The following is a 23059-nucleotide window of genomic DNA, read 5'->3' as shown; positions in this document are numbered from 1 at the left end:
ATTGAATCTAAATGAATGAACAATCGCTCGTAGAAAAAGGCAGACATTATATTTTGATATATGACACCATCTCCACCACCACAATCGTTCGCTTTACTTCAACTCTAACCATCACAGCATTCTGTCATTAGACGAAATTTGATTTTTGGTGGTTGGTTTTTTTACAATTGAAGCTACAAATCTAGACTTCAATGTCCAAAATTTCGACGATTAACAATATATCTAGGTATTTATTCAAAGATATGTTCAGTTAAATTATTTTTCAGTATTCTAATTTCGTCTTTTTGGGTTCTTACGGGGGTGCTGATGGTGGCGTCAGGTAGCATTGGCGATTTGATGGCGAATCGACGGGGCAGTAATTTTGTAGTGTAATTTTTATGATATTGATTTTTTGGATAGCTTGGGCGGCGACGGTGGTGGAATAACATTAGCTAGTCTGCATGGTGTTGGTTTGATCGAGTTTGCACTGTCGATTTTATTTTCAGTAAAAATAATTTCATATACCCACCCCTTGAGTATGAGAACTCGATACCATAGGGGGTTTGAAGGTGGGTCCCCAAATTTTAAATTTTATGAAAATAGTTAACCAAACATAAAATAGTTAACCAAACATCAAGTATGGAGTTTCAAACCCATTACTAATTCCAAAATATGCTAATCCAAACATACACTTAATGATTTAATTTCCATTTGTCTACTTGGGCCAGACCGAAATTTGTTGCACGGTTTCGAATATAGGCTATGTAGAAATACAGAGTAACTGATATCTTCTTCAACCTATCTTCTTCAACCTAATTTCAGTTTTCTGGGGGAAAAACTTTCATACAATCAGCAAGTTTGCTTGGGAAGCGTGAATAATAGATTGAAATCTCGTTCCCCATTCGTTTCCGGGATGAATTCAGTTTCAAACACGTCTCTATTTTTCTGAAACGGTTTCGGCGCGTTCCCAAACGCGTTTCCCGGTTTCCCCATTCCAGGACGTTTCGGAAACGGTACGTCGTGAATTTTTGGCGTTTCCGTGCTTCGTAGCTTTGGTGACTCCGACAGTTTCTTCTTTTCTCTCTCATCATTCTTGCTTCAAAAAGATGGACTCCATGGTTTTCACTTCATCTTATGTAACTATATCGTGCTTTCTAAAGGTTAGTATGATTCTTGCTCATTTTTTTGGGAGTCTGTATTGTTTAAAATTTTAAAAAATTGAGTAAATTTTAATAGTTTTTGGAAAAGAATGGCAGAACAAAGCAAAGGGTGGAAATGTCAAATTTTATGTTCATAGCTCAATTTAACTTTTTGCTCACCCCTAAATATAATACCCCAATAATTCCTATCACATCTACTTTAACTTTGTACAAAGTTAATTGTAAAAGATTTGAAACGGAGGGAGTATTTAAAAAGTACTTCACTGTCGACTACCATCTACTCCGTAATTAAATAATAAGTTCATTACATTGTATCAAACTTTGTGCGGTCAATAAACAAATTTTTAACTTAAAAAAAAAAAATCTGTGCGAGTCAAACTAATTCGAGTATCGTAATACTCCCGTGCTCAATTTATGCTGGTCAAACTAAACTAAACTTAAACCAGTGGCTTCTGCAAGACTGGTATATATAGTAGAGAGATATAGCGAGCTCCCCTCCTCCGAGACATTCATTACCAAAAACCAAAACAAATTTGGTGACTTCGCATATATTCATCATCATGGCAATTTCTCAAGCAATTTCTTCAACATCTTCATCCTTTTTCCGCAAGGTTATTAATTTTTAATCAAATCAATTCAACTCCCTTCTGTGTATTGTGAGTTTGATTTATGACCCTTTTATATTTACATTTTTTTTTTGGTTGCAGAATGATTTGGGACTTTCTGCTTTGTCTTCCTCTTCCTCGAATTGCTCTCAATTTTCAGCTTCAAAATACAGGAAGATGAAGTCTAAGAAGATAGTTTCAGTCATGGCTCCACAACAAACTCAGAGAAAACCTTCTACAACGGGCTCGGTTTGTTCTTTTCTAACAGTCCTATTTATTAGTTTAGATTTTTTTTTTGGCGTGACGAGAGCCAGGCTATGGAAATGATGTGGACGTGATTCGATTCTAGGTCTTTGGGTACTGGGAACCACACTTCCGAAAACTTTAAGCTTGTTAGCTTTGACAATCATGTTGATTCTTTGTTTTTATGATTTTATTGGTTTATAGTTTGGGAATTGTCGTTGAAGTTTTTCTGGTATTAGGCGAGACACATAGGACAATGATGTAGATGGGATACGTTAATTTTGATTATTTGTTTGTATGATTTTTATTGTTTCGTTGTTTGGGAATTGTCATTGAAGTTTTTCTAGTGTGACAGAGACACACATAGTGACATAGGGCAATGATGTAGTCGGGATACATTAACTTTGATTATTTGTTTGTATGATTTTTATTGGTTCATTGTTCGGGAATTGTCATTGAAGTTTTCTGGTGTGGCGAGAGATACATAGGCCAATGATGTAGATGGGATGCACTAATTTTGATTATTTGTTTATATGATTCTTATTGGTTCATTGTTTGGGAATTAGGATTTGCTAAGTTTTTGTAGGATTAATTTGATTTCGGATTTGTATTTGAATATTTAGGTGAAAAATGCAATGACAATGACGGAGAAGATATTGGCTAGGGCTTCAGAGAAACCCCAGTTAGTCCCAGGTGATAATGTGTGGGTTAATGTTGATGTATTGATGACCCATGATGTTTGTGGACCTGGCTCCATTGGTATCTTTAAGAAGGAATTTGGAAATAATGCCAAGGTATGTTTTTTCATCATAGAAGTGTTAGTCTTTGGTTATTGATATTTTTTATATTTGTTATGTAGTTCAAATTATCTGTGTGAAAATGTTCATTCATGATTTAAAAACTAGACCTAGTTATTGAACTCTTTCATTCACTACGCACCCACTTGCAAAGAGATTTGAGACAACCTTGCCAAGAGTACTAGAAGGTCATGGTTTTCTTTTAATCTTAAGAATATTAAGAATGAGAGCCTGAGAGGTGTGTTGAATATTGTTATTAGGAATGTAATACAATGACTAAATTAAGTATAGAATCTTAAGAATGAGAGCTCGAGAGGTATGTTGAATATTGTTATTACGTATGTAATACAATGACTAAATTAACTAGACTTTTCCTGTACATCATACTTGAATAAGAATTATAGTTTTAGGTAGGCACATGCCTAAATGCACTTTAACAGATACTCCCTCCGTTCCACAAAGTTCTTCCCATTTGGAATTTTACTATTCACAATGGAAGAGAATCTTCTAAACTATTTCCAATATATAGGAGAAAAACTTAGTCATACGAGGTGTTTGATTCGTCTCAATGAGTATTTTAACAATATCAAAATTTTAATTTTTTTACTAACATGTAATTAGAGATATTAACCATACAAAATGTGCATTGAAAAATGTGCCCAAGGGAAATGGAAAGAATTTTTAGGAACAGAAGGAGTACAAGATTAGTAGTTCTTCTATCCAACATCAATGTATAAAAAGGCTCAAGGCGCAACAAGGCGATTTGGAGTTCCCAGCGCCTTAGGCGCGCCTCGGTGCGCCTCATTGAAGTGAGGCGCCCTAATAAAAAGTGAAAAAAAAAGTGAAAAAATGGTGTGTCTCTTGGTAGGTGCGCCTTTTTTGCGCCTTTTTCTGCCTCAAAGTGCGCCTTTGTGCGCCTTTTTGCGCCTTAGGTGTGCCTCATTGAAGTCGCCTCGCCTAGACAATAAAAGGCGCTGGCTCCAATCGCCTTGCGCCTCAGAGCCTAGGCGCGCCTTTTTATACACTGTCCAACATTTATTGTACATTTGATTAAGCATAATACGACGTATGTATTATTTCTTCTGTTTTCGAATACTCGCAACACATGTGTTTGCGCGTAGTTTTAGGAATGTTTGTTGGTCGTACATGAAAATGAATAAATTAATGTGTAAGTGGGGTAAAAAAGGAGAGAAAAGAATAAAGAATTAGTGGTCTCATGCTAAAAAAAATGTTGCAAGTATTCAGAAACGACCGAAAGAGACAAGTGTTGCAAGTAGAAAGAGAGGGAGTATGAAGTAGTTATCCTATCTCACATGTCCCCAAGTGTGTCTTCAACTATGAAGGCATATAGTGCATACCTAGGTCAAGAGATGAAATTTGATGTCGTATTAACCTCTACAGTTATTTTTGTTGAACTAATATATTGTCTTGGGGGATTTTTATAATGTACTCCCTCTGTTTCTTTTTCTATGTACCACTTCCCATAAAGAAGGTGGTGTCTTTGTTCTGTCCGCTTCTACTTTATTCTATTTTTCGTTAATATATTTTACCATCTTACCTTTTTCCCCACAATAATTATACCTTTCCACTATCTCTCTCTTACTTTACTTACCTTTTTCTTCGACCACCAACTATTACCCATTATTTTACTACATGCATCTTTCTTAGTTGTTCCATTTTTTTTTCTTAAATCCAATCACCTCTGCTAGAAACAAGAGTTCACAGTAATTGGGTACATAATAAATAACGGAAGGAGTATGTGGCTATGTGCCAAGTTAATGCTCCTAATCTCTTTGAAATGAAGGATGGGTTCGTCTGTACTTACTACTTGCAGAGCTGACTGCCAAAATAACTTAAAAGAAAGTGCAAAGATAAGGACATTTTACCCCCACCACCTTGTAATAATCCCAAGTTATAGGATAATTGTGATGCTCAGACTTGAATACAAATGTCAAACTTGGATATGGTTCCAAGAGTCTGATATGAAAATTTCTAAACTAGAAGACGCATGTGTTACGGTTATTAGTATCCAAGTTATGATTGGGACACATGTAAACAATAATTGCCTTCGCCGCCTTTGGTACGCATGTGGATATGAAGTATAAACTTCTTTGTCTGGTGAAAAATTAAAGTATCCAAATGCCCGGAAGAATAGGGGTCCTGCTGCGCCTGAACTGAGGCGCAATGAATAATTTTTTTTCAAAAAAATTGGTGTAAAAAAGACTGATGTGCGCCTCTTTTAAATCTCTATGCCTAGGCCATTTGGGGCACTGAATGAGCTCCAAGGCGCACTTTCCTATACACTGGTCCATACCCATTTAGAGTGTCCAGTTACTCAAGTATTTGACATGTATAGTTGAGTTAAAATTAAGAATGCAAACATCATAAGGAGACTCTGATCCGAGGCTTTATAGCAGATGCTTCACCTCTACATACCCAGTGTCCCAGTCCATCCTTTAGATTAAGATTCCTTTATTTGTTTTAGCCGTGGCACGAAGGAAAACCTTTCGGCTTTAAGATATTGAATTGCCTATACAGCAATCTCCCTTATATTCACCTTTTAGTGAACCTTAAATAACAAATTCTCTCACGCTTTAAAAAGCTTTAATAATGGAAGAGCATATTAAAGGAATTCAACTGCACACTGTGGAAGTTATATTTTTTTCTTGTAGTTACTTATTACCGAAACTTCCAGTATCAACAGCTCAATACTTTCTATTTCTGATAAATACCACTGTCTGTTTTATCACAGGGAATAACCATATGGTGAAATAATTCCTGTTTCTTTTTGAAGGCAGGAGCAAAATAATATATACTGCCAAATGACCTTAATTGTTCATATGAATGTATAATGAGAATTTCAAGCTATCTTGGTTATTAATAAAACTTATTAATTGCCAAAAAATAAAATAAAATTGAGGGGCTTTGTGTTTAAACAGCAGTAGGAGGAGACCTATGTGTGAGACATGTAGCAATCAAACCCAATCACCCCCAATTTTGAATTTACATATTAGCTTGAAGTAAGATTTTAGCTGTTTCTCATAAATGCTTACATTTTCCTTTGAGACCTATCCACTCCAGAAATTTGATGATTCCCTTAAAAGCGTAGAATTCTTTCGCAGCAGAATCAGGAAAATCCAGCTCTTTTATTAGACCTGACGAATTTGACAGAACTGTAAAACTGATTATCAATGGGAGCTATAAATGGCTTCAGAATAGGTCATGCATTGCTTTTATAAGACATCAAATGTTTCCATGATGCTCTTGAGTAGTCATCGTCAATGATACATTGGTGATAAGATAGTGACAGTCGGTTGCTTCCTACTAATAGTTTATGGATTTTGCTCTAATGCTCATTATGAGCCCTGAAAGAGACACTGATTAAAAAAAAAAGGCCTGACTGGTCTGGAAGACTACGCCTTGACTAATTTGCATATAAAATACTGTCGGTGTAAACTTCATAGTACCCTTATGCTCCATGGTGCCATTTGGAATAGTGTTGTGCAAGCTGAAGGTGTATGAGGTGATCTGTGCTATGATGTGCCACTATCTAGTACCATTTACTGATTTGCAGTAGGGTGAAGGCAACAAGAGTTACCTACCATGAGTTCAGGACCAGGTGTCTGACTTGCGGCAGTGATCAAGTTGTGTATGTTAAGCGACGTCATTAGCTGAGACTTCCCAACTGTCATTGTATTTTGATTGTTGCTTGTCATTCCTTCACCGTTACTATATTCTATTTACTGAGTAATGCTATCCACTACACCATTCCGCCATCAACACTATCATCAAAATGTCCTGTTCGATTGTGTTATATGTGTCATTTATCCCATTAAAAGTCGAATAGATTTCTGGTTTGTTCTTACCTTGTGAACTTTCAGTGCTTCTCTTGAATTGATACAACAAGAACAATTAGGAATATGTCCATATGTTATAATTTTGTCCAAGCATTTCTTTAGTTTGTTACTGTAAGTTCCAATCTGGACCTAATTGCGCTTGAACTTGATAAGTTGGTGCTCTGTTTTACTGTCCAAACCCCAAAGTGTTCAACCAACTCGTCCTTTGTCTCTTGTGGTGTAGCAGGGTAACACACACTATCCCTAAAGTCATCCTATAATGTATGAATCTACCAGGAATTACCATGTCGTTACAGTGCTCTTGTTGGCTTGATTGCTATGAATTTGCGGTGAATATATATTGGTATTTCAGTGCTACCATAAATGAAATATGTATTTGGCACATAAAGCAACCGATGAAGGTAAAGAGGAGTGTGTCTGTTCCATTATTTTTTGCATGCAAAAGGGGGATAACTTGATAAAATACAGAAAGAGATGAAAATTCGTGACATATATTTTCTATAGTGGTGTCTCATGGCCCGGTCCAAAGGGGCCTGAACAGACTGGGTCAGTATATGAAGAACCATGAATGGAATACTTAAGCATCTTGAGAGGGTCGGCCATGGGCCAGTCTGCGGGCCAATCCATGCCAGGCTAAAGTGTTTGTCAATTGCTTTAGTATTTTGGAAATGAATTTGGATAAAAAGATGCTGAGTTACCTTGGCTGGATTTTTGTCATTGACGCTACAAACAGGCCTCCCCCTGGCTGTTATTCGGGTTATATATGGTTGGGTCTGAGCCAGTCCGGGCCACTAGTCACCTCCACTTCAATGCATTTTGAATGATACTACTCCCCTCTATTGTCCAAAATTTACTTCAAGATGGAACTTATCATTTGTTGTTCATCTATGCATTAGCTTCTTATATTCACCTGTCAAGTCGTAACCGTTACTTCGTGTTGTTTTTTGAAGGTCTGGGACCGTGAAAAGGTTGTCATTATTCCCGATCACTATATTTTTACAAAAGATGAACGGGCCAACCGGAATGTTGATATCTTGAGAGACTTCGTGAAGGAGCAAAATATAAAATATTTCTATGATATAACTGATCGTTCCGACTTTAAGGTATGTTGCTTGCTGAATACGCTGATACTATTAAGTATTAACAGTTTTCGTTCATGATTATATACTTCCTCCATTTTTTTTATAATTGCACCATCTTAGATTTCACGCTTGCCAATGCACTATTTTAACCATTAATATCTCTCGTTATACATTTGAAAAATTTATAAAAATTTGATAATTTGAAAGTATATATCGAGACGAGTCTAACAAGATCCCACATGAATATATTTTTCTTTACATATAAATCACAAAAAATAACTATATAAGAATATATGAATAGTGCCAAAACCTAAGATGGTGCAATTAAAAAAAAATGGAGGAAGTATTAATGACTCTACACCTGCGCAGGTTAATCCTGACTACAAAGGTGTATGCCATGTCGCTCTTGCACAAGAGGGTCATTGTAGACCTGGAGAGGTATATGGTCCTGGCAACTTTGTCACTTGTTATTTTTTCATTTATTGTTGTAAAGCCACACGTCTAATATACTTATAAATTATAGGTCTTGTTAGGGACCGACTCTCATACATGTAATGCTGGAGCATTTGGCCAATTTGCCTCTGGAATTGGCAATACTGATGCTGGTTTCGTTTTGGGCACTGGTAAAATATTGTTAAAGGTTCGAAACTCATTTCCTTTAACTAATAAGTCCATGTTCAACTTATTTAATGGTTTTTCTGTTGTTACCACTTTTTTCTGTTCCGAGCTTTATTTGAAAGGCTAAGGTTTTTCTTTTTAGGTGAGGGCTTTTGTATGGTTGCTAGTTTTGGGCGGGATTAATACCTTATGATACGCTCTAAACCTACACCTGAGTTTAGCCATCTTGCAAGATATCTTCCCTTACTTAACAGTGCAATTTTCTCCCACGCCTTTCTCCGTTGTCTAGTGGCTCAATATCTTTGGGGGAGTTGTTAGTCACGAGTTATTAAAGTTGTTGTAAATTCCCTTTGTGGGGTTTAGGCCTTTAGGGTAACCAAGGGAAGAAGTTACAGCAGTGTGCTTCTTGATAGTGTATTTTGTGTGAGCTGATTTTGCTTATCTTCTTGAGGCTGCTCATTCATGCCGTCATGGGACATGTTTTTGGATAGGACTTGATAGCAGTGTATAAAAAAGCGCACTAAAGCGATATGAGTCCTAGAGCTTAAGCGCAAGGCGCGCGCTTCATCGAAGTGAAGCGCACTTTTTAAGAATTAAAGGTTTTTTACTATTACGCATGTATATCTTACTAAAATAACCACAAAAATATATAAACATCAGATTTGCTTCCAAATATATATCAGATTTGCTTCCAAATATATGTTACTCTTTATTTTGACAAAAATAAGCATATAACATAGTGTTTATCCAGAAGCTAGGGTCGGCTACTGTGACTGTTGTCTTCTTCTTTTCTTCTTTTTCCTTTCTTTTGGACTCTTGGTCTACTTTCTATTGTTAAGGATTAATAGGGATTGGTTCAAAATAAAAAAACAACATATTAAAAAAAGCTTTTAACGTAAAGTAATAAAAAAATAAAAGAATTTCAATGAAGCGCCAAAAAGCGCGCTTTTTGCGCTTCACGGGCTTCATGCGCTTAAGCACGCTCCGGTGCGCTTAATCACAAGAGCTTCGCTCATACCTAATTAAGCGCTTTTCCCTAGAGCTTCGAGCTTCAGGGCTTAAAGCGCGCTTTTTTAAACACTGCTTGAAAGCTGAGGTTTTCCACAGACTTAGAGCATCTGGCGCTTTCATGGGTTACTCAATTTTTAGATTCAGCAGATCATGGATTTTTATTTTCTTTTCACTCAGACAATTTCTCTTGCTTTGTTCTTTTGAGTTATGACATTTTATCAATATAATCTGTGTTTCCGTTCTTTATTTATTGTAACAGTTGGGTTGGCAGAAAGATTAACAAAGAGGAAAAGAGTAGGGGTAGTCCAACATTTTTTTTATTGATGCTAGGGGTAAAGTTGTAACTTTATATGTAAATATTTCCTAAACGAGAACTGTCGCAATTAATGTGAAATTTCCGTAAAAGGAAATTGTTGTAAACTAAAGAACGGAGGAAGTATTATTATTCTTTAAAAGAAGTAAATGTGGAAAAAATTTATACATTAATTCCAAACAGTCCAATCATCATTGTCTATTTCTCATACATATCTCTGTTTAAGCCTTTAAGGGTTAAATATTTTAGATACTTTTGAAACTTTTTCAGGTTCCTCCAACTCTTCGATTTGTAATGGATGGAGAAATGCCTGATTATTTGCTTGCGAAGGATTTGATCCTACAAGTAAGTGCAGCATTTTCTTGATTGGGCGTGTGTAATTGCAGCCCTATAATCATATATTGATTTCTCACCCTGATATCTGATTGGTTTGCAGATCATTGGTGAAATATCAGTGGCAGGTGCAACATATAAATCGATGGAATTTGTTGGATCCACTGTTGAAAGTTTGACTGTATGATTTATATTGTTACTCTTTAAATTTTGTTTAGTTTGGAAGTTATATCGTCCAAATTTTACAATATATTGCGTATTTTTGTTTGATGTTCTACAAATTGCTGAAGTCACAATTGTATATGTGTGCTCTTAGATGGAAGATAGAATGACCCTTTGCAATATGGTTGTTGAAGCTGGAGGAAAGAATGGCGTTGTTCCTGTTGATAGTACCACGCACAAATATCTTGAGGTTTGTGCATTATCTTCTATTTGGTATTCACTATCTGCCAAAATATCCTTCTACTTTTGAACGAGTTTTATGGACTTTCAGTCCTTCACTACGGCTTGGTGTATTATCCGAGAACAGTTATGTTCATTTACCCAATTATACTCCCTATTGCCCAGAGACCAGTGCTGCATCTTGTTGTATTTAGCCATATTGTTGAAGATACTCACTCTTCTCTGCTGTGGTACATGTTTTTTCTTTGATTGATCTATTAGACTGCTCATATATGCGTTGCTTAGAAATTGACATTCTTTCTGATACTCCGAATCATGATTTTTTCAGACTGTAAGAGAGAATAAGTTCATGTTTCTTGATACATAGAACTATTTGGATTGAGTTGTTTGGTTTGGTTACATAGGGTGGTTTCGGTTTGTGCAGGACAAGACTTCTATTCCCTATGAACCTGTTTACAGTGATGATCAAGCGAGGTACTTATTGAATAATGTTAATGTTTTTGCAAATAGTATTACTGTTTATAACATTGGCTTTTTAGCAATTTAGCTCTGTAATTAATAACACGAAGCCTTGGATTTTTATTTTTAAATTTCCATTGAAGTCATGAAACTCCAAGCTCTTTTTTTTGGAAATATGTATAAAATTTATAGATAAGTGACACTGTGGCTTTCTTAAGCAACTCGTGCTAGCTCTATTGAGTAGTACTTTTGCATGCCTAATATTTACCTTAGACACTCCTCTGATGTCTTTTCTTCATTTGGATTTTAGATTCATGTCTGAGTATCGGTTTGATGTCTCAAAGCTAGAACCTCTTGTTGCAAAGGTAATGACATCACACAATCTAATTTGAGCATTTCATCTGTCTGTCTTTATTGATCACGTCTCTGTTAAAGATTGAATTCATGTCAACTAACATCCTTTTTAATTATTTGTAGCCTCATTCTCCAGACAACCGTGCTTTAGCAAGAGAGTGTAAAGATGTCAAAATTGACAGAGTATATATTGGTTCCTGTACCGGTGGGAAGACAGAAGATTTTCTAGCCGCAGCCAAAATCTTTATGGCCTCTGTAAGACCATACCCATGTTGCTTAATTACTGATTTGCTGATAAATTTAATTTGAAACTCTTTTATTTCTTTTAATGACATGATGTGGGATGTCGTTCACCTGAGCTCATTTAGAACGGCCCTGCCCGATGTAATTGGCCCGGCCCAATGTAACTCCCATATTTTTAAGATCGTGGGCCGGCCCGGCCCGCCTTTTGATCAGGTCTAGGATTAAGCTCTTGGATTTGTGCATTGCATAAGAACCTGACCACTTGGTGGAAATGTTGGATTTTGTATTTCTTCTCTCTTTGTTTCTTGACTGGAAGATACAGAGCTAATCTATGGATACTTTGGGTAATCAAAAACTCATACTTTGTGAAAATGTTCTCAGATGTTTTTGTCCCCTGGGGTGCTAAGGTATTATTAAGACCATGTTCGTAGGGGAAAAGGGGTTTTCATTTGTATGAGAATTACGATCACAGAGAGACAAACCCTTCTGTGAAATTTTGATCTGGTTTTCTATAGTAGTTATTCAATGTTTAGAATTAAATAGTTTAAGCTCATTTTCTCTCCCTTTCTTCATATTGATATTACACTTATGGTATTTGACAATAGTTTCTTTTATCCGTTTAGTTTAGTGCTTTGGTGCAACCCCCTTTTATTCTGTTAGTTTATGATATGGCCTATTCTTTTTGTTTGCATTAATTAAGTAGTGTATACAAAACAATTTTGGGAACAGAGATGCACATATGCTGTTTGTATTATGCTTTGCCAAGTTGTTAAGGGTTCCGGTGTAACTAAGATCCTGTCAGTCGCTTGTTACTCTTGTTAGTTGTTTTAATTTTTCGGGAGGGAAGATTGATAATTTACAGAGAATGTGAGAACTATCTTCTTCATGATCAAAACATTTGTTTATAATTTCCCTGAAGTGTGTTTGTTCTTTAAGTTGACATTTCTGATGAAATTCCTCGATGATGTTTGGCAGTCTGGCACCTTAAGTTAGTGGAGTATGTGGACGGTTTGTTTGATCAAGTATGTTGTAGAGTTTATTTTATTACCTGTGTGTTAATTTCATTAAATTTTTTTTACAGGGGAAAAAGGTCAAAGTCCCCACTTTCTTAGTACCTGCCACCCAGAAGGTTTGTAACCATCCATTTTTACTATGCACCTAGGGTCTAGGGATACGAACATTGAAAGGTGAAGTTTTTATATTAACTATCTCTGATGAACTATTTCAGGTCTGGGTGGATGTATACACTCTTCCAGTCCCTGGTTCTGGTGGTAAGACATGTGCTCAGATATTTGAAGAAGCGGGGTGTGATACACCAGGCAGTCCAGGTTGTGGAGCTTGCCTTGGTGGCCCTAGAGACACTTATGCACGAATGAATGAGGCACAGGTAACTTACTCAACTCCTTATTCTAGTGTCTGTTGTGCACTTCAAGTTTAGTGTAGCTCCACGAGATTTTTGTATAGTATTTCAAACAAATATGTGCCAAAATTGGAGGTCAGAGTGTAAGACGAGGAAAATGCATGCATCTTGCTTGTTTAAGTTCATAAATGCTGGGATTGAGTTATCCTTATACCATCCGTTTTGCCATCTCTGTTCTGTTACATCCCCTATTCTCTGAAGTTTTATATTTCTGTTTTTGCCATTTCTTTTATGTTACCACTTACGGTTTTCCATTTTTCTTTTGTCCATATCCTTGATAGTGTGCTTTGGACATCAGGAATTCAGGATCCAATTAGAAATACATATAAAATTGAGGAAAAAGTTAACCCAAAACCACCCTTAGTCTAATATTAAGGCCCTAACTGATATTTGTGTATTATTAAAGCTGATTATAACTCAGTTTCTGCCCACATGTAGAATATTTCTTATTAGCGGAGTATCACATAGGGATGGTTTTCGAGAATTAAGACGGTGGTTATTTGGTTAAAAATCTCCTTAAAGGGTTGCTTTTCCTCACTTGGTTATAATAACAACCTTAGCAATCTTGGTGAATTGGTAGTCACTAGTTAAGCATAATGTTGTATATTTTAAATTTGTAAAGAGAAGTGTCATATCCTTGATCATGTGCTTGTGAGCTAGCACTAAGCTAATTGAAGCAACATGATAATAAGTTAATAGCCAATGTCCTTGTCAGATTGTGATGGCTGTATCCTTGTTCTTTACTGTATGATATACTTCTCCAACGTGCTAACCTATTATCATTAACTATTCTAAGTTAAGAGTATGTCTTTTTATATGCATATCATTCTCCTACATTTGGGGATCCGGTTGTTTCATCATATGCATACTACTCACAGAGATCCGGTTATCCTGTTGTTTATTTTTGGGAAGTTTACTTCAAAAGTTTGTGAGAGGGATATGCTGCATATGAACGAGGTAGACACATAGTTTAAGCTACATTTGACTAAGGATGATTATGAAATGAATTGCAGGTTTGCGTGTCAACAACAAATAGGAACTTCCCTGGGAGAATGGGAAACAAGGAAGGGCAGATATATCTAGCATCTCCTTACACCGCGGCTGCATCCGCGTTGACTGGTTTTGTTACTGACCCAAGAGAGTTCTTGTAGTGTCATTCATACATTTATCCACCTTCTGTTGTTGCTCAAGTCTTGAATCTTAATTTCTAAATTAATCATGTCTTTTTTCTGAAGTGAATGTATTTGACATTTTAGATATCACCTATTGTGTTTACTTCTTCAGAACTTATAAGCTTGATTTACTCGTTTGAAGTGGATTGATTTTTATTTATTTATCAAGCTTGCAATGAATATGAGGAAAGTAAACGTACGGAAATACGTAGAATGTGGAAACATACGAGAAACCATTTATGTTTAGAGGGCGTTTGGTTGTGGCATTTAGGAAAGGGAAAGGGAAAGGGAAAGGGAAAGAACTTGTATGATTCCCTTTGTTGTTTGTTTAGCGTTTTTTGCCATCTCTTTTACCCTATTTTCTTTTCTTTTTCACTTACCCCTAAACCCCTCTACATTGATATTCTATCCCGCCCTAGGTTTTTCCATTCCCTTTCCTTCAACACCTTGACCACCATTGACCAACCATAAAACACCATCCACCACCTGCAACGTATCTAAACCCACTGTCGACCCACCACCCCACCACCCTCCCAACCTCGTGAACTACGCCTACCACCGTAAACCCATCCCGAAACCACTCAAAATCACCACAAACCACTCGAAACTACCGCAAACCACCCTCAAGTTACACACAAACCACCTACAACCCCTGGATCTAACCCGAATTCCAACAACAAACCCTAAGATTTCGGAAAAACATCAATTTGCAAGAATGGATAATACAAAATACTTTTTCTTCTTGTTAGTTATGTCTTGAAATGGTGAAATTCGGCCATAAAACTTCATATCTGAAGTTTTTATGGTCGAATTTGACCTTTAAAACACCAAGTTTGGCGGCGGTGCGAGGGGAGGGGGCGGTGGCAACAGAGGGAGGGGGAGGGGGCGGCGGCAATAGAGAGAATGGAATTAAATCCCCAACAATATTTTATATCAAGAGTTTTTATTTCATTCTCCTTTATTCCCCTTCTCATTATAACCAAACGGTCCCTCGATTTTTAGTTTGCTAATATGTTATTATAACATAAAACATTACTAACAGTTGCAAACCAGTACTCAAAATCAATGACATACCAGGAAGCTATAACGCATTCCTAACCAAATCAACTAGCCAAGCACCAAGTCCACAAATAGTTGGTCAAAGTTGACCCATGTCAAGTTATCAAAATAGTCGAATATCAAATCATGGTCAACAAATCAACAATGCTTGTCATCAAAAACCAAGAATCAAAACAATTTTTAATCAAGGGGCACAGGGAAGCATGATTTTGTATTTATCGGAACGTATTTTTGTTTTTTTTTTCAAAGCGGTAAAATTATCCTAGAAAGCAAATAAACACTCACACAAAAGCAATAAATAGAGTATAGAAAGGAAGAAGAGAAATCATACCTAATATATACAAGGAAATGAACACCCCCCGAGCTAAATCAGACAATGTCCTCATTGGCTTAAAGGGGTATGGAACCCATCATCGAATGGGGGCACCAAAGATGGTGCCATCTATTATCGAACTAACAGCTCCAGATGAGTTATGCAAAGGGAACATAGGAGGGGGAACGTCGCGACCCCGATCATGATTGCGGTGCCCTCCGTTGACATAATTCTCAGACTTTTGGGTTACAGAGTCGTCAAGCCTTACCTCTTTTTGAGTCCACACCAAAGAATTCATGCTCCTGTCACCTCCACCTGAAAAACCATTCAAAACAAATGCACCCTCCATATAGTCGCTAGAGGTGGTGTGAGGCAAATTATCATATATTGCAATAAACATAAAAAACATCTATATACTACAACATGACTCCTCTATCATGGGAGTATGGGACCCTTAACAACATGGGTTAAGTTGAATGTAAGTATGTAGCCTTCTCATCCCCCACATTTAAAGTCAGTTTCCCATGCTTAACATCTATGACTGCCCCTGCAGTATGCAGGAAAGGTCTACCTAGTATAATGGGAATCTGTCTGTCCTCTTCCATGTACAATACAAAAAAGTCCACGGGAATAAAAAATTTACCTACTCTAAAAGGCACATCTTCTAGAACACCTAGGGGGTATTTCACAGATCGGTCGACCATTTGCAGAGTTATATTGGTAACTTTCAAATCACCCATGTTCAATTTAGTGCAGACAGATAAGGGCATGACACTAACACTGGCACCTAAATCACATAAAGCCTTGTCAATAAATAGATTGTCAATGTTACAGGGGATAGAGAAACTCCCAGGGTCTTTCAACTTGGGTGAAGACATATTTTGTAGTAAGGCACTGCACTCTTCAGTAAATGCAACAGTCTCCACCTTATTGAATGCTCTCTTCCTAGTCAAGATGTCTTTCATGTATTTAGCATATGCAGGTACTTGAGTAATTAATTCAGTGAAAGGAACTGTTACCTGTAGATTCTTTACCACTTATAAGAACTTACCAAACTGCTTGTCTAGCTTGTTCTTAAGCTGGCGGTGAGGGAAGGGAAGTTTGATAGGTGGTACTTGTATCTCAACTTTCTTCTCTAGCTTTGTGCTAGCCTCCTTCTCCTCGACTACCTTCTCAGCTTCTTTTCCCACGAAATCACTAGCAGACGCTCCCACTTCGCCCTCAATAGACATAGGCGGCCCATCATACTCATATCCATTCCTAAGGGTGATTGCATTAGCCGTCTCCATGTTTTCAGGCTGTGAAGGAAGTTGACCTGGATTCCTCCCCGCTAGACTTGTAGCCATCTGTGCCAACTGAGTGTCAATGATCTTGTTATGAGCGGCAACTCGGCAAGAGCATCAATTTTAGCATCATTTTCATTCAGAGATTTTTGCATATGCATCATCATGTTTCGCATCTCCACTAACATAGGATCAGATTGAGTGGCTTGTGGATGTGGTTGTTGAGGTTGTATATGTGTCTAGAGAACCCAGGTGGTCCACCAAACTGTTGATTATAGTTGCTCCGTGGTTGGTATGGTTGTTGTGGAGGTTGGTATGGTTGTTGTTGTGGAGGTTGGTGGTGAACTTGGTGTGGGTTATGAACATTCATACTCCTATTGGAAAGTAGGGCGTTATTTTTGTACCCCTCATTGTAGGAATTGGAGTATGGATTATTTTGTTTGTATGCCTGAAATGTGTTGCATTGCTCAATGGAGCTTCTACACTCTTGCATATAATGACCTTGCATCCCGCAACTATCACAGACATTCACAAATTGGGCACTCATTGCAGCGACTCTAGCATGTTGGGCGGATTGAGAAGATGTAGTTTGCATGTTATCAAGTTTGTAATGTAGGGCAGTCAGCTGAGCAGTAAGTTGTTCAATAGAATTCATATATCTCGTGCTTACCACCCCTGTCAGCAAGGCCTCTAGGATTCCCATATTGGGCATTATTAATGGCCATTTCATCAATCAGCTTCAAAGCTCTAGATACATGAAGTTGCATAAATCTCCCCCTAGCAGCAGAATCCAGGATAAGCCTAGAATCGTTACCCATACCGTTGTAAAACTGTTGGATCAAGAACCACGGTTGTAGACCATGGTGTGGGCATTCTCTATGCAGGTCTTTGAATCTTTCCCAGACTTCAAACAAGTTCTCGTCTGCCTCTGGTGTAATGGAAATAATCTGGCTCCTCAGACGGGCTGTCTTCTCAGGCGGAAAATATTTCACATAGAAAGCAAGAGCCAGAGAATCCCAGTCAGTGATTTTCATAGCTGCTCAGTTGAGCCCGTTAATCCACAGCTTTGCCTTCCCACTCAGAGAAAATGGAAAGAGCATCTCCATATTCTGCTCTGGCGTTACATTCTTCTGCTTGATAGTAGAGCAATATTGAATGAAAGACTGGATGTGAAGATTAGGGTCTTCACCCTTTTCCCCACCGAATTGGTGCCTCTCAATCATATTTATCAATGCGGGTTCAATCTTGAAACTCTCAGCCGCAATAGAAGGCATGATCGCGTTGGGAAGCACAGACAGACTCGGCTTAGAATAGTCTGTAAGCCTTGGTTCTACTGTCTCGTCACCCATCTCTGAATCTGTATGAAATAGATCGCCAATCAGATGATCGGATTCAGAGTCAGAATAGTCTCTCAACTGTTCGATGAATCTACCCCGTCTACCGAAGGTCCGTTCAGGTTCAGGATCAAATGGAGTAAGATCACTAGTATCTACAGTCCTGGGCATAAACAAGCAAGACAAGCAAACATTCGTGAGATCCGATCTCAAGGAACGGGAGTTCCTTGAGAAGTAACAAACAATAATCTAGAATAAACAATTAATAACAGAAAATAAAACCGTTTCCCCAGCAACGGCGCCAAAATTGGACAGGCTAAATCGCACTCCTATCAAAGATAAACCTGACGTTCACCAACTAAAATATAGCAAGGGAAGTAGGGATCGTATCCACAGGGAAACAAGCGTTCTTTCTATTACTAAAACTAAAGTCTGGACTATCGCGAACAAGAGTTTGGTTGGCTTTGATACTAAAACTACGACAATAATAAAATAGAGGTTATTCAGATATTAAAAGGTCTAGGGCATAAGTTCACCAATGAACAACAATCCAAGATGATAGACAACCAATAATAATCAATAGAGAAGGTAATTAGACTAGCATGCTCTCTCGAATCGATACTAATCATAGACTTAGAATTAATGGGCTCTCGTTACATATTAATTCCAATTCTACATATTGAAACAAGCCTAAACATCAAATTGCATCTCTCGAATCTTAACTTGATATTGCTTGACTAATACAATTAAACCTGCGCAAACCTAATTGCATAGTAAATGATAGTTCACTCTATTAGGCGTCATATGGGTCTGCCATTACTGGAGTGGGTCCGGTGTCTGATAGTTCAGATTCAGCTTCATAGTGTTCCTGACGTCTCGAGGAGGGCCGCAAGATGGCCGGTGGGTTTCCCCTGGATGGTGGTCGCGTAACCTGCTCTCGCTGAGGCAGAAAGGCTTGATGGCCGCGGTCAATCTCCGAGCGTTCTGCCACGGGACTGACTCCACGGCTGGCTTATGGATGGGAGCTTTCTCCTACTCTCCATACATTGGATCTAAGTGGTATTCTGTTTATCCGATTGACGCCCAGACTGAGGGGCCTCTGCGTTTCAGTGCTGTAGATTAACATATTCCTTCGTATTTCATCCTCCAATGTGGTACTCATCTGCTGTCGAAAGGTTTGATTCATTTGCTGTTGGAATCCTGCTAGGATCTCGTGCAGCGATCCCACCGAGATTGGCAAGTCCAAATTCTCATCCAGCACGGCGTCTCGGACACTGGGGCTTAGGTGGCCGCCCGGTTGAGATGCTTCCAGGACTGGTTCTTCCTCTACAACCACTTCGGCCTCCTACACTCGGCGTGGTGTGTTTCCGGCATTTGCGACTCGATTGGCTTCTTTTATATGGCGTTGACTCCTTTCGCGGGGCCGTCTCTCCTCTTCTTCACCATTATACTCTCTTTCAGATTGTGGCTCAGCCATGATACTATACCTCCCTACAGACTACGCCAAATGTTGTGGGATCTTTTCCGGTGATGATGTGTCACACGTTCCTCGGAGGTATCAAGTATGAGCTGGCACGAACCTCTGGCAACCTGCAAAACAAGAATATACCGTAAGAATATTCTCTCCGATGCTTAAGTAAGTATAGGCTAGAGAGAGAAGTAATTTTTAGAGAGAAGGCAGAGCAAAGATAGTTTAAGGTAGGTGGGAATGAATTGATTCCCCCCCCCCCCCTTTCCTTGGGATCTGAGCTATTTATAGAGCTAGGGTTTCTTTGGGAATTGATGCTCAAACCTTGACCTGATGATTGGGTATTTTCCCAGATTAGGACATGTATCCCATAATAATAAATCTAATTAGACTTGCTGGGCTCTTTGCATGTTGGGCTTTCCTGCAAGTTTTGGGCTTTCAGACATGTTTTGACCAAGATTTTCTCAATGGGCTTAGTATGTGTTGTGGCGATCCATGAAAGGATCTTTGTCTTCTTAATTTGGCCATTGTAGCAAAACCAGGTGGCAGTATGCTATCTCAAGCCACATCAGTTTCTATAAATGGCAAACTTTATTAATATTATACTTACTCATGGACCAACTAATATCTCTTTTCCCTAAAAAATATATTAAAAAAAGTCATTTTCCACTATCCATCTTATAAGTTGACCTATTTTCCATTATTATACTCCCTCCGTCCCATATTAGTTGTTACACTTTCCTTTTCGGCCGTCTCAGATTAGTTGTTACACTTCTAAATTAGGAATGACCCCACAATTATTATATTGTCTCTCTCTTCCCACTAATTTTTTTTGTCCCAGCACCTTCTCTCATTCAATTAATATAATTTGGGGTGAGCGAGACCGGGTACCCGATCAATTTCTAAGGATCCGGAACCGGAACCGGTCAGAATCAGTTCCGAAGAATTGGAATCGGTCCCGGAACCGGTTAGTACCGGGTCCTCATTTTATGGAACCGGTCCCGGAACCGGTGGGAACCGGTCCCAAACCGGGTACCCAATGTAATTAAAAATTAAAGAAAAAATCTAATAAACTAACATAAATTAATGTGGTAACGCTCAATTCTCATGGATAAATTGGATGAATTCATACAAATTGCAATTTTTTCCAGAAAAGTAGGATCTTTTCTTGTTCAGTAACAACAATTGGGAACACTTAATGTCTTTTTCAATATACAAATCCGACCCACATCTATTTCTCTGCCATCAATTCAACTACACCCTCCTCGCATTAATAATAAAATCGAAAGATAGTAAGAATGAGAAAATGAAAGATAAAGATAAAGAGTAAGTTGGTTTGTTATTGTGTGCGTGAATGGAGGGATTGAGGGTGAGTGGTTGGCTGCAGTAGTGAAAATTTATTTTAGGGTTTAGTTATTTTATTGGCGGGTATTTATGGAGTAGTAAAGTTGATATAAAATGGGATGTGCTTAAAAAAGTTGTTCAAGATGTTCACAATTTAGTAAATTTACACGAATATTTAAATTAGGACCGGTTTCACTTGGTACCCAGTGGGTACCGGGTCTAAAATATCAAGAATCGGAACCGGCACCAGCTATGACCGGTTCACAAATTTTGGAACCGGAACCGGTACTGGTTCCAGGTCCGGACCCTCCGGTTCTCGTTCCGGGTCCGGTACCGGGTACCCAAAATTTTTTCTCACCCCTAAATATAATACCCCAATAACTCCTATCACATCTACTTTAACTTTGTGCAAAGGTAAGTGTAACTATTTTGGAACGGAGGGAGTATTTAAAAAGTACTTCACTATCAACTACCATCTACTCCGTAATTAAATAATAAGTTCATTACATTGTATTGAACTTTGTGCGGTCAATAAACAAATTTTTACCTTAAAAAAAATATATGTGCGGGTCAAACTAATTCGAGTATCGTGGGACGGAGGGAGTAATACTCCCGTGCTCAATTTATGCCGGTCAAACTAAACTAAACTTAAACCAGTGGCTTCTGCAAGACTGGTATATATAGTAGAGAGATATAGCGAGCTCCCCTTCTCCGAGACATTCATTACCAGAAACCAAAACAAATTTGGTGACTTCGCATATATTCATCATCTAATGGCAATTTCTCAAGCAATTTCTTCAACATCTTCATCCTTTTTCCGCAAGGTTATTAATTTTTAATTAAATCAATTCAACTCCCTTCTGTGTATTATGAGTTTGATTTATGACCCTTTTAAATTTACATTTTTTTTTGGTTGCAGAATGATTTGGGACTTTCTTCTTTGTCTTCCTCTTCCTCGAATTGCTCCCAATTTTCAGCTTCAAAATACAGGAAGATGAAGTCTAAGAAGATAGTTTCAGTCATGGCTCCACAACAAACTCAAAGAAACCCTTCTACAACGGGCTCGGTTTGTTCTTTTCTAACAATCCTATTTATTAGTTTTAATTTTTTTTTTTTTTTGGCATGACGAGAGCCAGGCTATGGAAATGATGTGGACGTGATTCGATTCTAGGTCTTTGGGTACTGGGAACCACGCTTCCGAAAACTTTAAGCTTGTTAGCTTTGACATTCATGTTGATTCTTTGTTTTTATGATTTTATTGGTTTATAGTTTGGGAATTGTCGTTGAAGTTTTTCTGGTATTAGGCGAGACACATAGAGCAATGATGTAGATGGGATACGTTAATTTTGATTATTTGTTTGTATGATTTTTATTGTTTCGTTGTTTGAGAATTGTCATTGAAGTTTTTCTAGTGTGACAGAGAGACACATAGTGACATAGGGCAATGATGTAGTCGGGATACATTAACTTTGATTATTTATTTGTATGATTTTTATTGGTTCATTGTTCGGGAATTGTCATTGAAGTTTTCTGGTGTAGCGAGAGATACATAGGCCAATGATGTAGATGGGATGCACTAATTTTGATTATTTGTTTATATGATTCTTATTGGTTCATTGTTTGGGAATTAGGATTTGCTAAGTTTTTGTAGGATTAATTTGATTTCGGATTTGTATTTGAATATTTAGGTGAAAAATGCAATGACAATGACGGAGAAGATATTGGCTAGGGCTTCAGAGAAACCCCAGTTAGTCCCAGGTGATAATGTGTGGGTTAATGTTGATGTATTGATGACCCATGATGTTTGTGGACCTGGCTCCATTGGTATCTTTAAGAAGGAATTTGGAAATAATGCCAAGGTATGTTTTTTCATCATAGAAGTGTTAGTCTTTGGTTATTGATATTTTTTATATTTGTTATGTAGTTCAAATTATCTGTGTGAAAATGTTCATTCATGATGTAAAAACTAGACCTAGTTATTGAACTCTTTCAATCACTACACATCCACTTGCAAAAAGATTTGAGACAACCTTGCCAAGAGTACTAGAAGGTCATGGTTTTCTTTTAATCTTAAGAATCTTAAGAATGAGAGCCTGAGAGGTGTGTTGAATATTGTTATTAGGAATGTAATACAATGACTAAATTAAGTATAGAATCTTAAGAATGAGAGCTCGAGAGGTATGTTGAATATTGTTATTACGTATGTAATA

General features: G+C 37.7%; 2 protein-coding genes across 3 annotated transcripts; both read left to right on the top strand.

Annotated features, from left to right (window-relative positions):
• Positions 1-806: 806 nt before the first annotated feature.
• Positions 807-14212, top strand: LOC110794276 (3-isopropylmalate dehydratase large subunit, chloroplastic-like). Of its 2 annotated transcripts, none has more exons than XM_056833331.1 (15): positions 807-1139; positions 1847-1993; positions 2611-2781; positions 7592-7744; positions 8093-8161; positions 8247-8363; positions 9936-10010; positions 10102-10179; positions 10315-10410; positions 10825-10874; positions 11170-11224; positions 11337-11468; positions 12538-12585; positions 12685-12843; positions 13890-14212. In XM_056833331.1, exons 1-15 carry the CDS (start codon positions 1086-1088, stop codon positions 14025-14027), a joined length of 1542 nt encoding a protein of 513 aa, XP_056689309.1. In that variant the 5' UTR covers positions 807-1085; the 3' UTR covers positions 14028-14212. The 2 variants fall into 2 exon arrangements, with proteins under 2 accessions (XP_056689309.1, XP_056689310.1); XM_056833332.1 differs by lacking the exon at positions 807-1139 and adding an exon at positions 1605-1750.
• Positions 14213-21549: 7337 nt separating this feature from the next.
• LOC110794277 (3-isopropylmalate dehydratase large subunit, chloroplastic-like) lies at positions 21550-22791 on the top strand. Its single transcript, XM_021999223.2, has 4 exons — positions 21550-21673; positions 21769-21915; positions 22538-22708; positions 22774-22791. The coding sequence occupies exons 1-4, from the start codon at positions 21623-21625 to the stop codon at positions 22789-22791; spliced, it is 387 nt and encodes a 128-aa protein (XP_021854915.2). The 5' UTR covers positions 21550-21622.
• Positions 22792-23059: the final 268 nt, after the last annotated feature.

The sequence above is a fragment of the Spinacia oleracea genome, chromosome 6 (assembly GCF_020520425.1).
Source record: "Spinacia oleracea cultivar Varoflay chromosome 6, BTI_SOV_V1, whole genome shotgun sequence".
In the NCBI taxonomy this organism is placed as follows: domain Eukaryota; kingdom Viridiplantae; phylum Streptophyta; class Magnoliopsida; order Caryophyllales; family Amaranthaceae; genus Spinacia; species Spinacia oleracea.
Note: the sequence above shows the minus strand (reverse complement) of the source record. Positions and strands in the feature narration are given on the sequence as shown.

Coding starts and splice junctions, on each gene's coding strand:
- LOC110794276 (XM_056833331.1), top strand. CDS start 1,086: ATGGACTCCATGGTTTTCACTTCATCTTATGTAACTATATCGTGCTTT. Junction 1,140..1,846: donor CTATATCGTGCTTTCTAAAG/GTTAGTATGATT, acceptor TTTTGGTTGCAG/AATGATTTGGGACTTTCTGC. Junction 10,180..10,314: donor CCACTGTTGAAAGTTTGACT/GTATGATTTATA, acceptor GTGTGCTCTTAG/ATGGAAGATAGAATGACCCT.
- LOC110794277 (XM_021999223.2), top strand. CDS start 21,623: ATGGCAATTTCTCAAGCAATTTCTTCAACATCTTCATCCTTTTTCCGC. Junction 21,674..21,768: donor CTTCATCCTTTTTCCGCAAG/GTTATTAATTTT, acceptor TTTTGGTTGCAG/AATGATTTGGGACTTTCTTC. Junction 21,916..22,537: donor ACCCTTCTACAACGGGCTCG/GTTTGTTCTTTT, acceptor TTGAATATTTAG/GTGAAAAATGCAATGACAAT.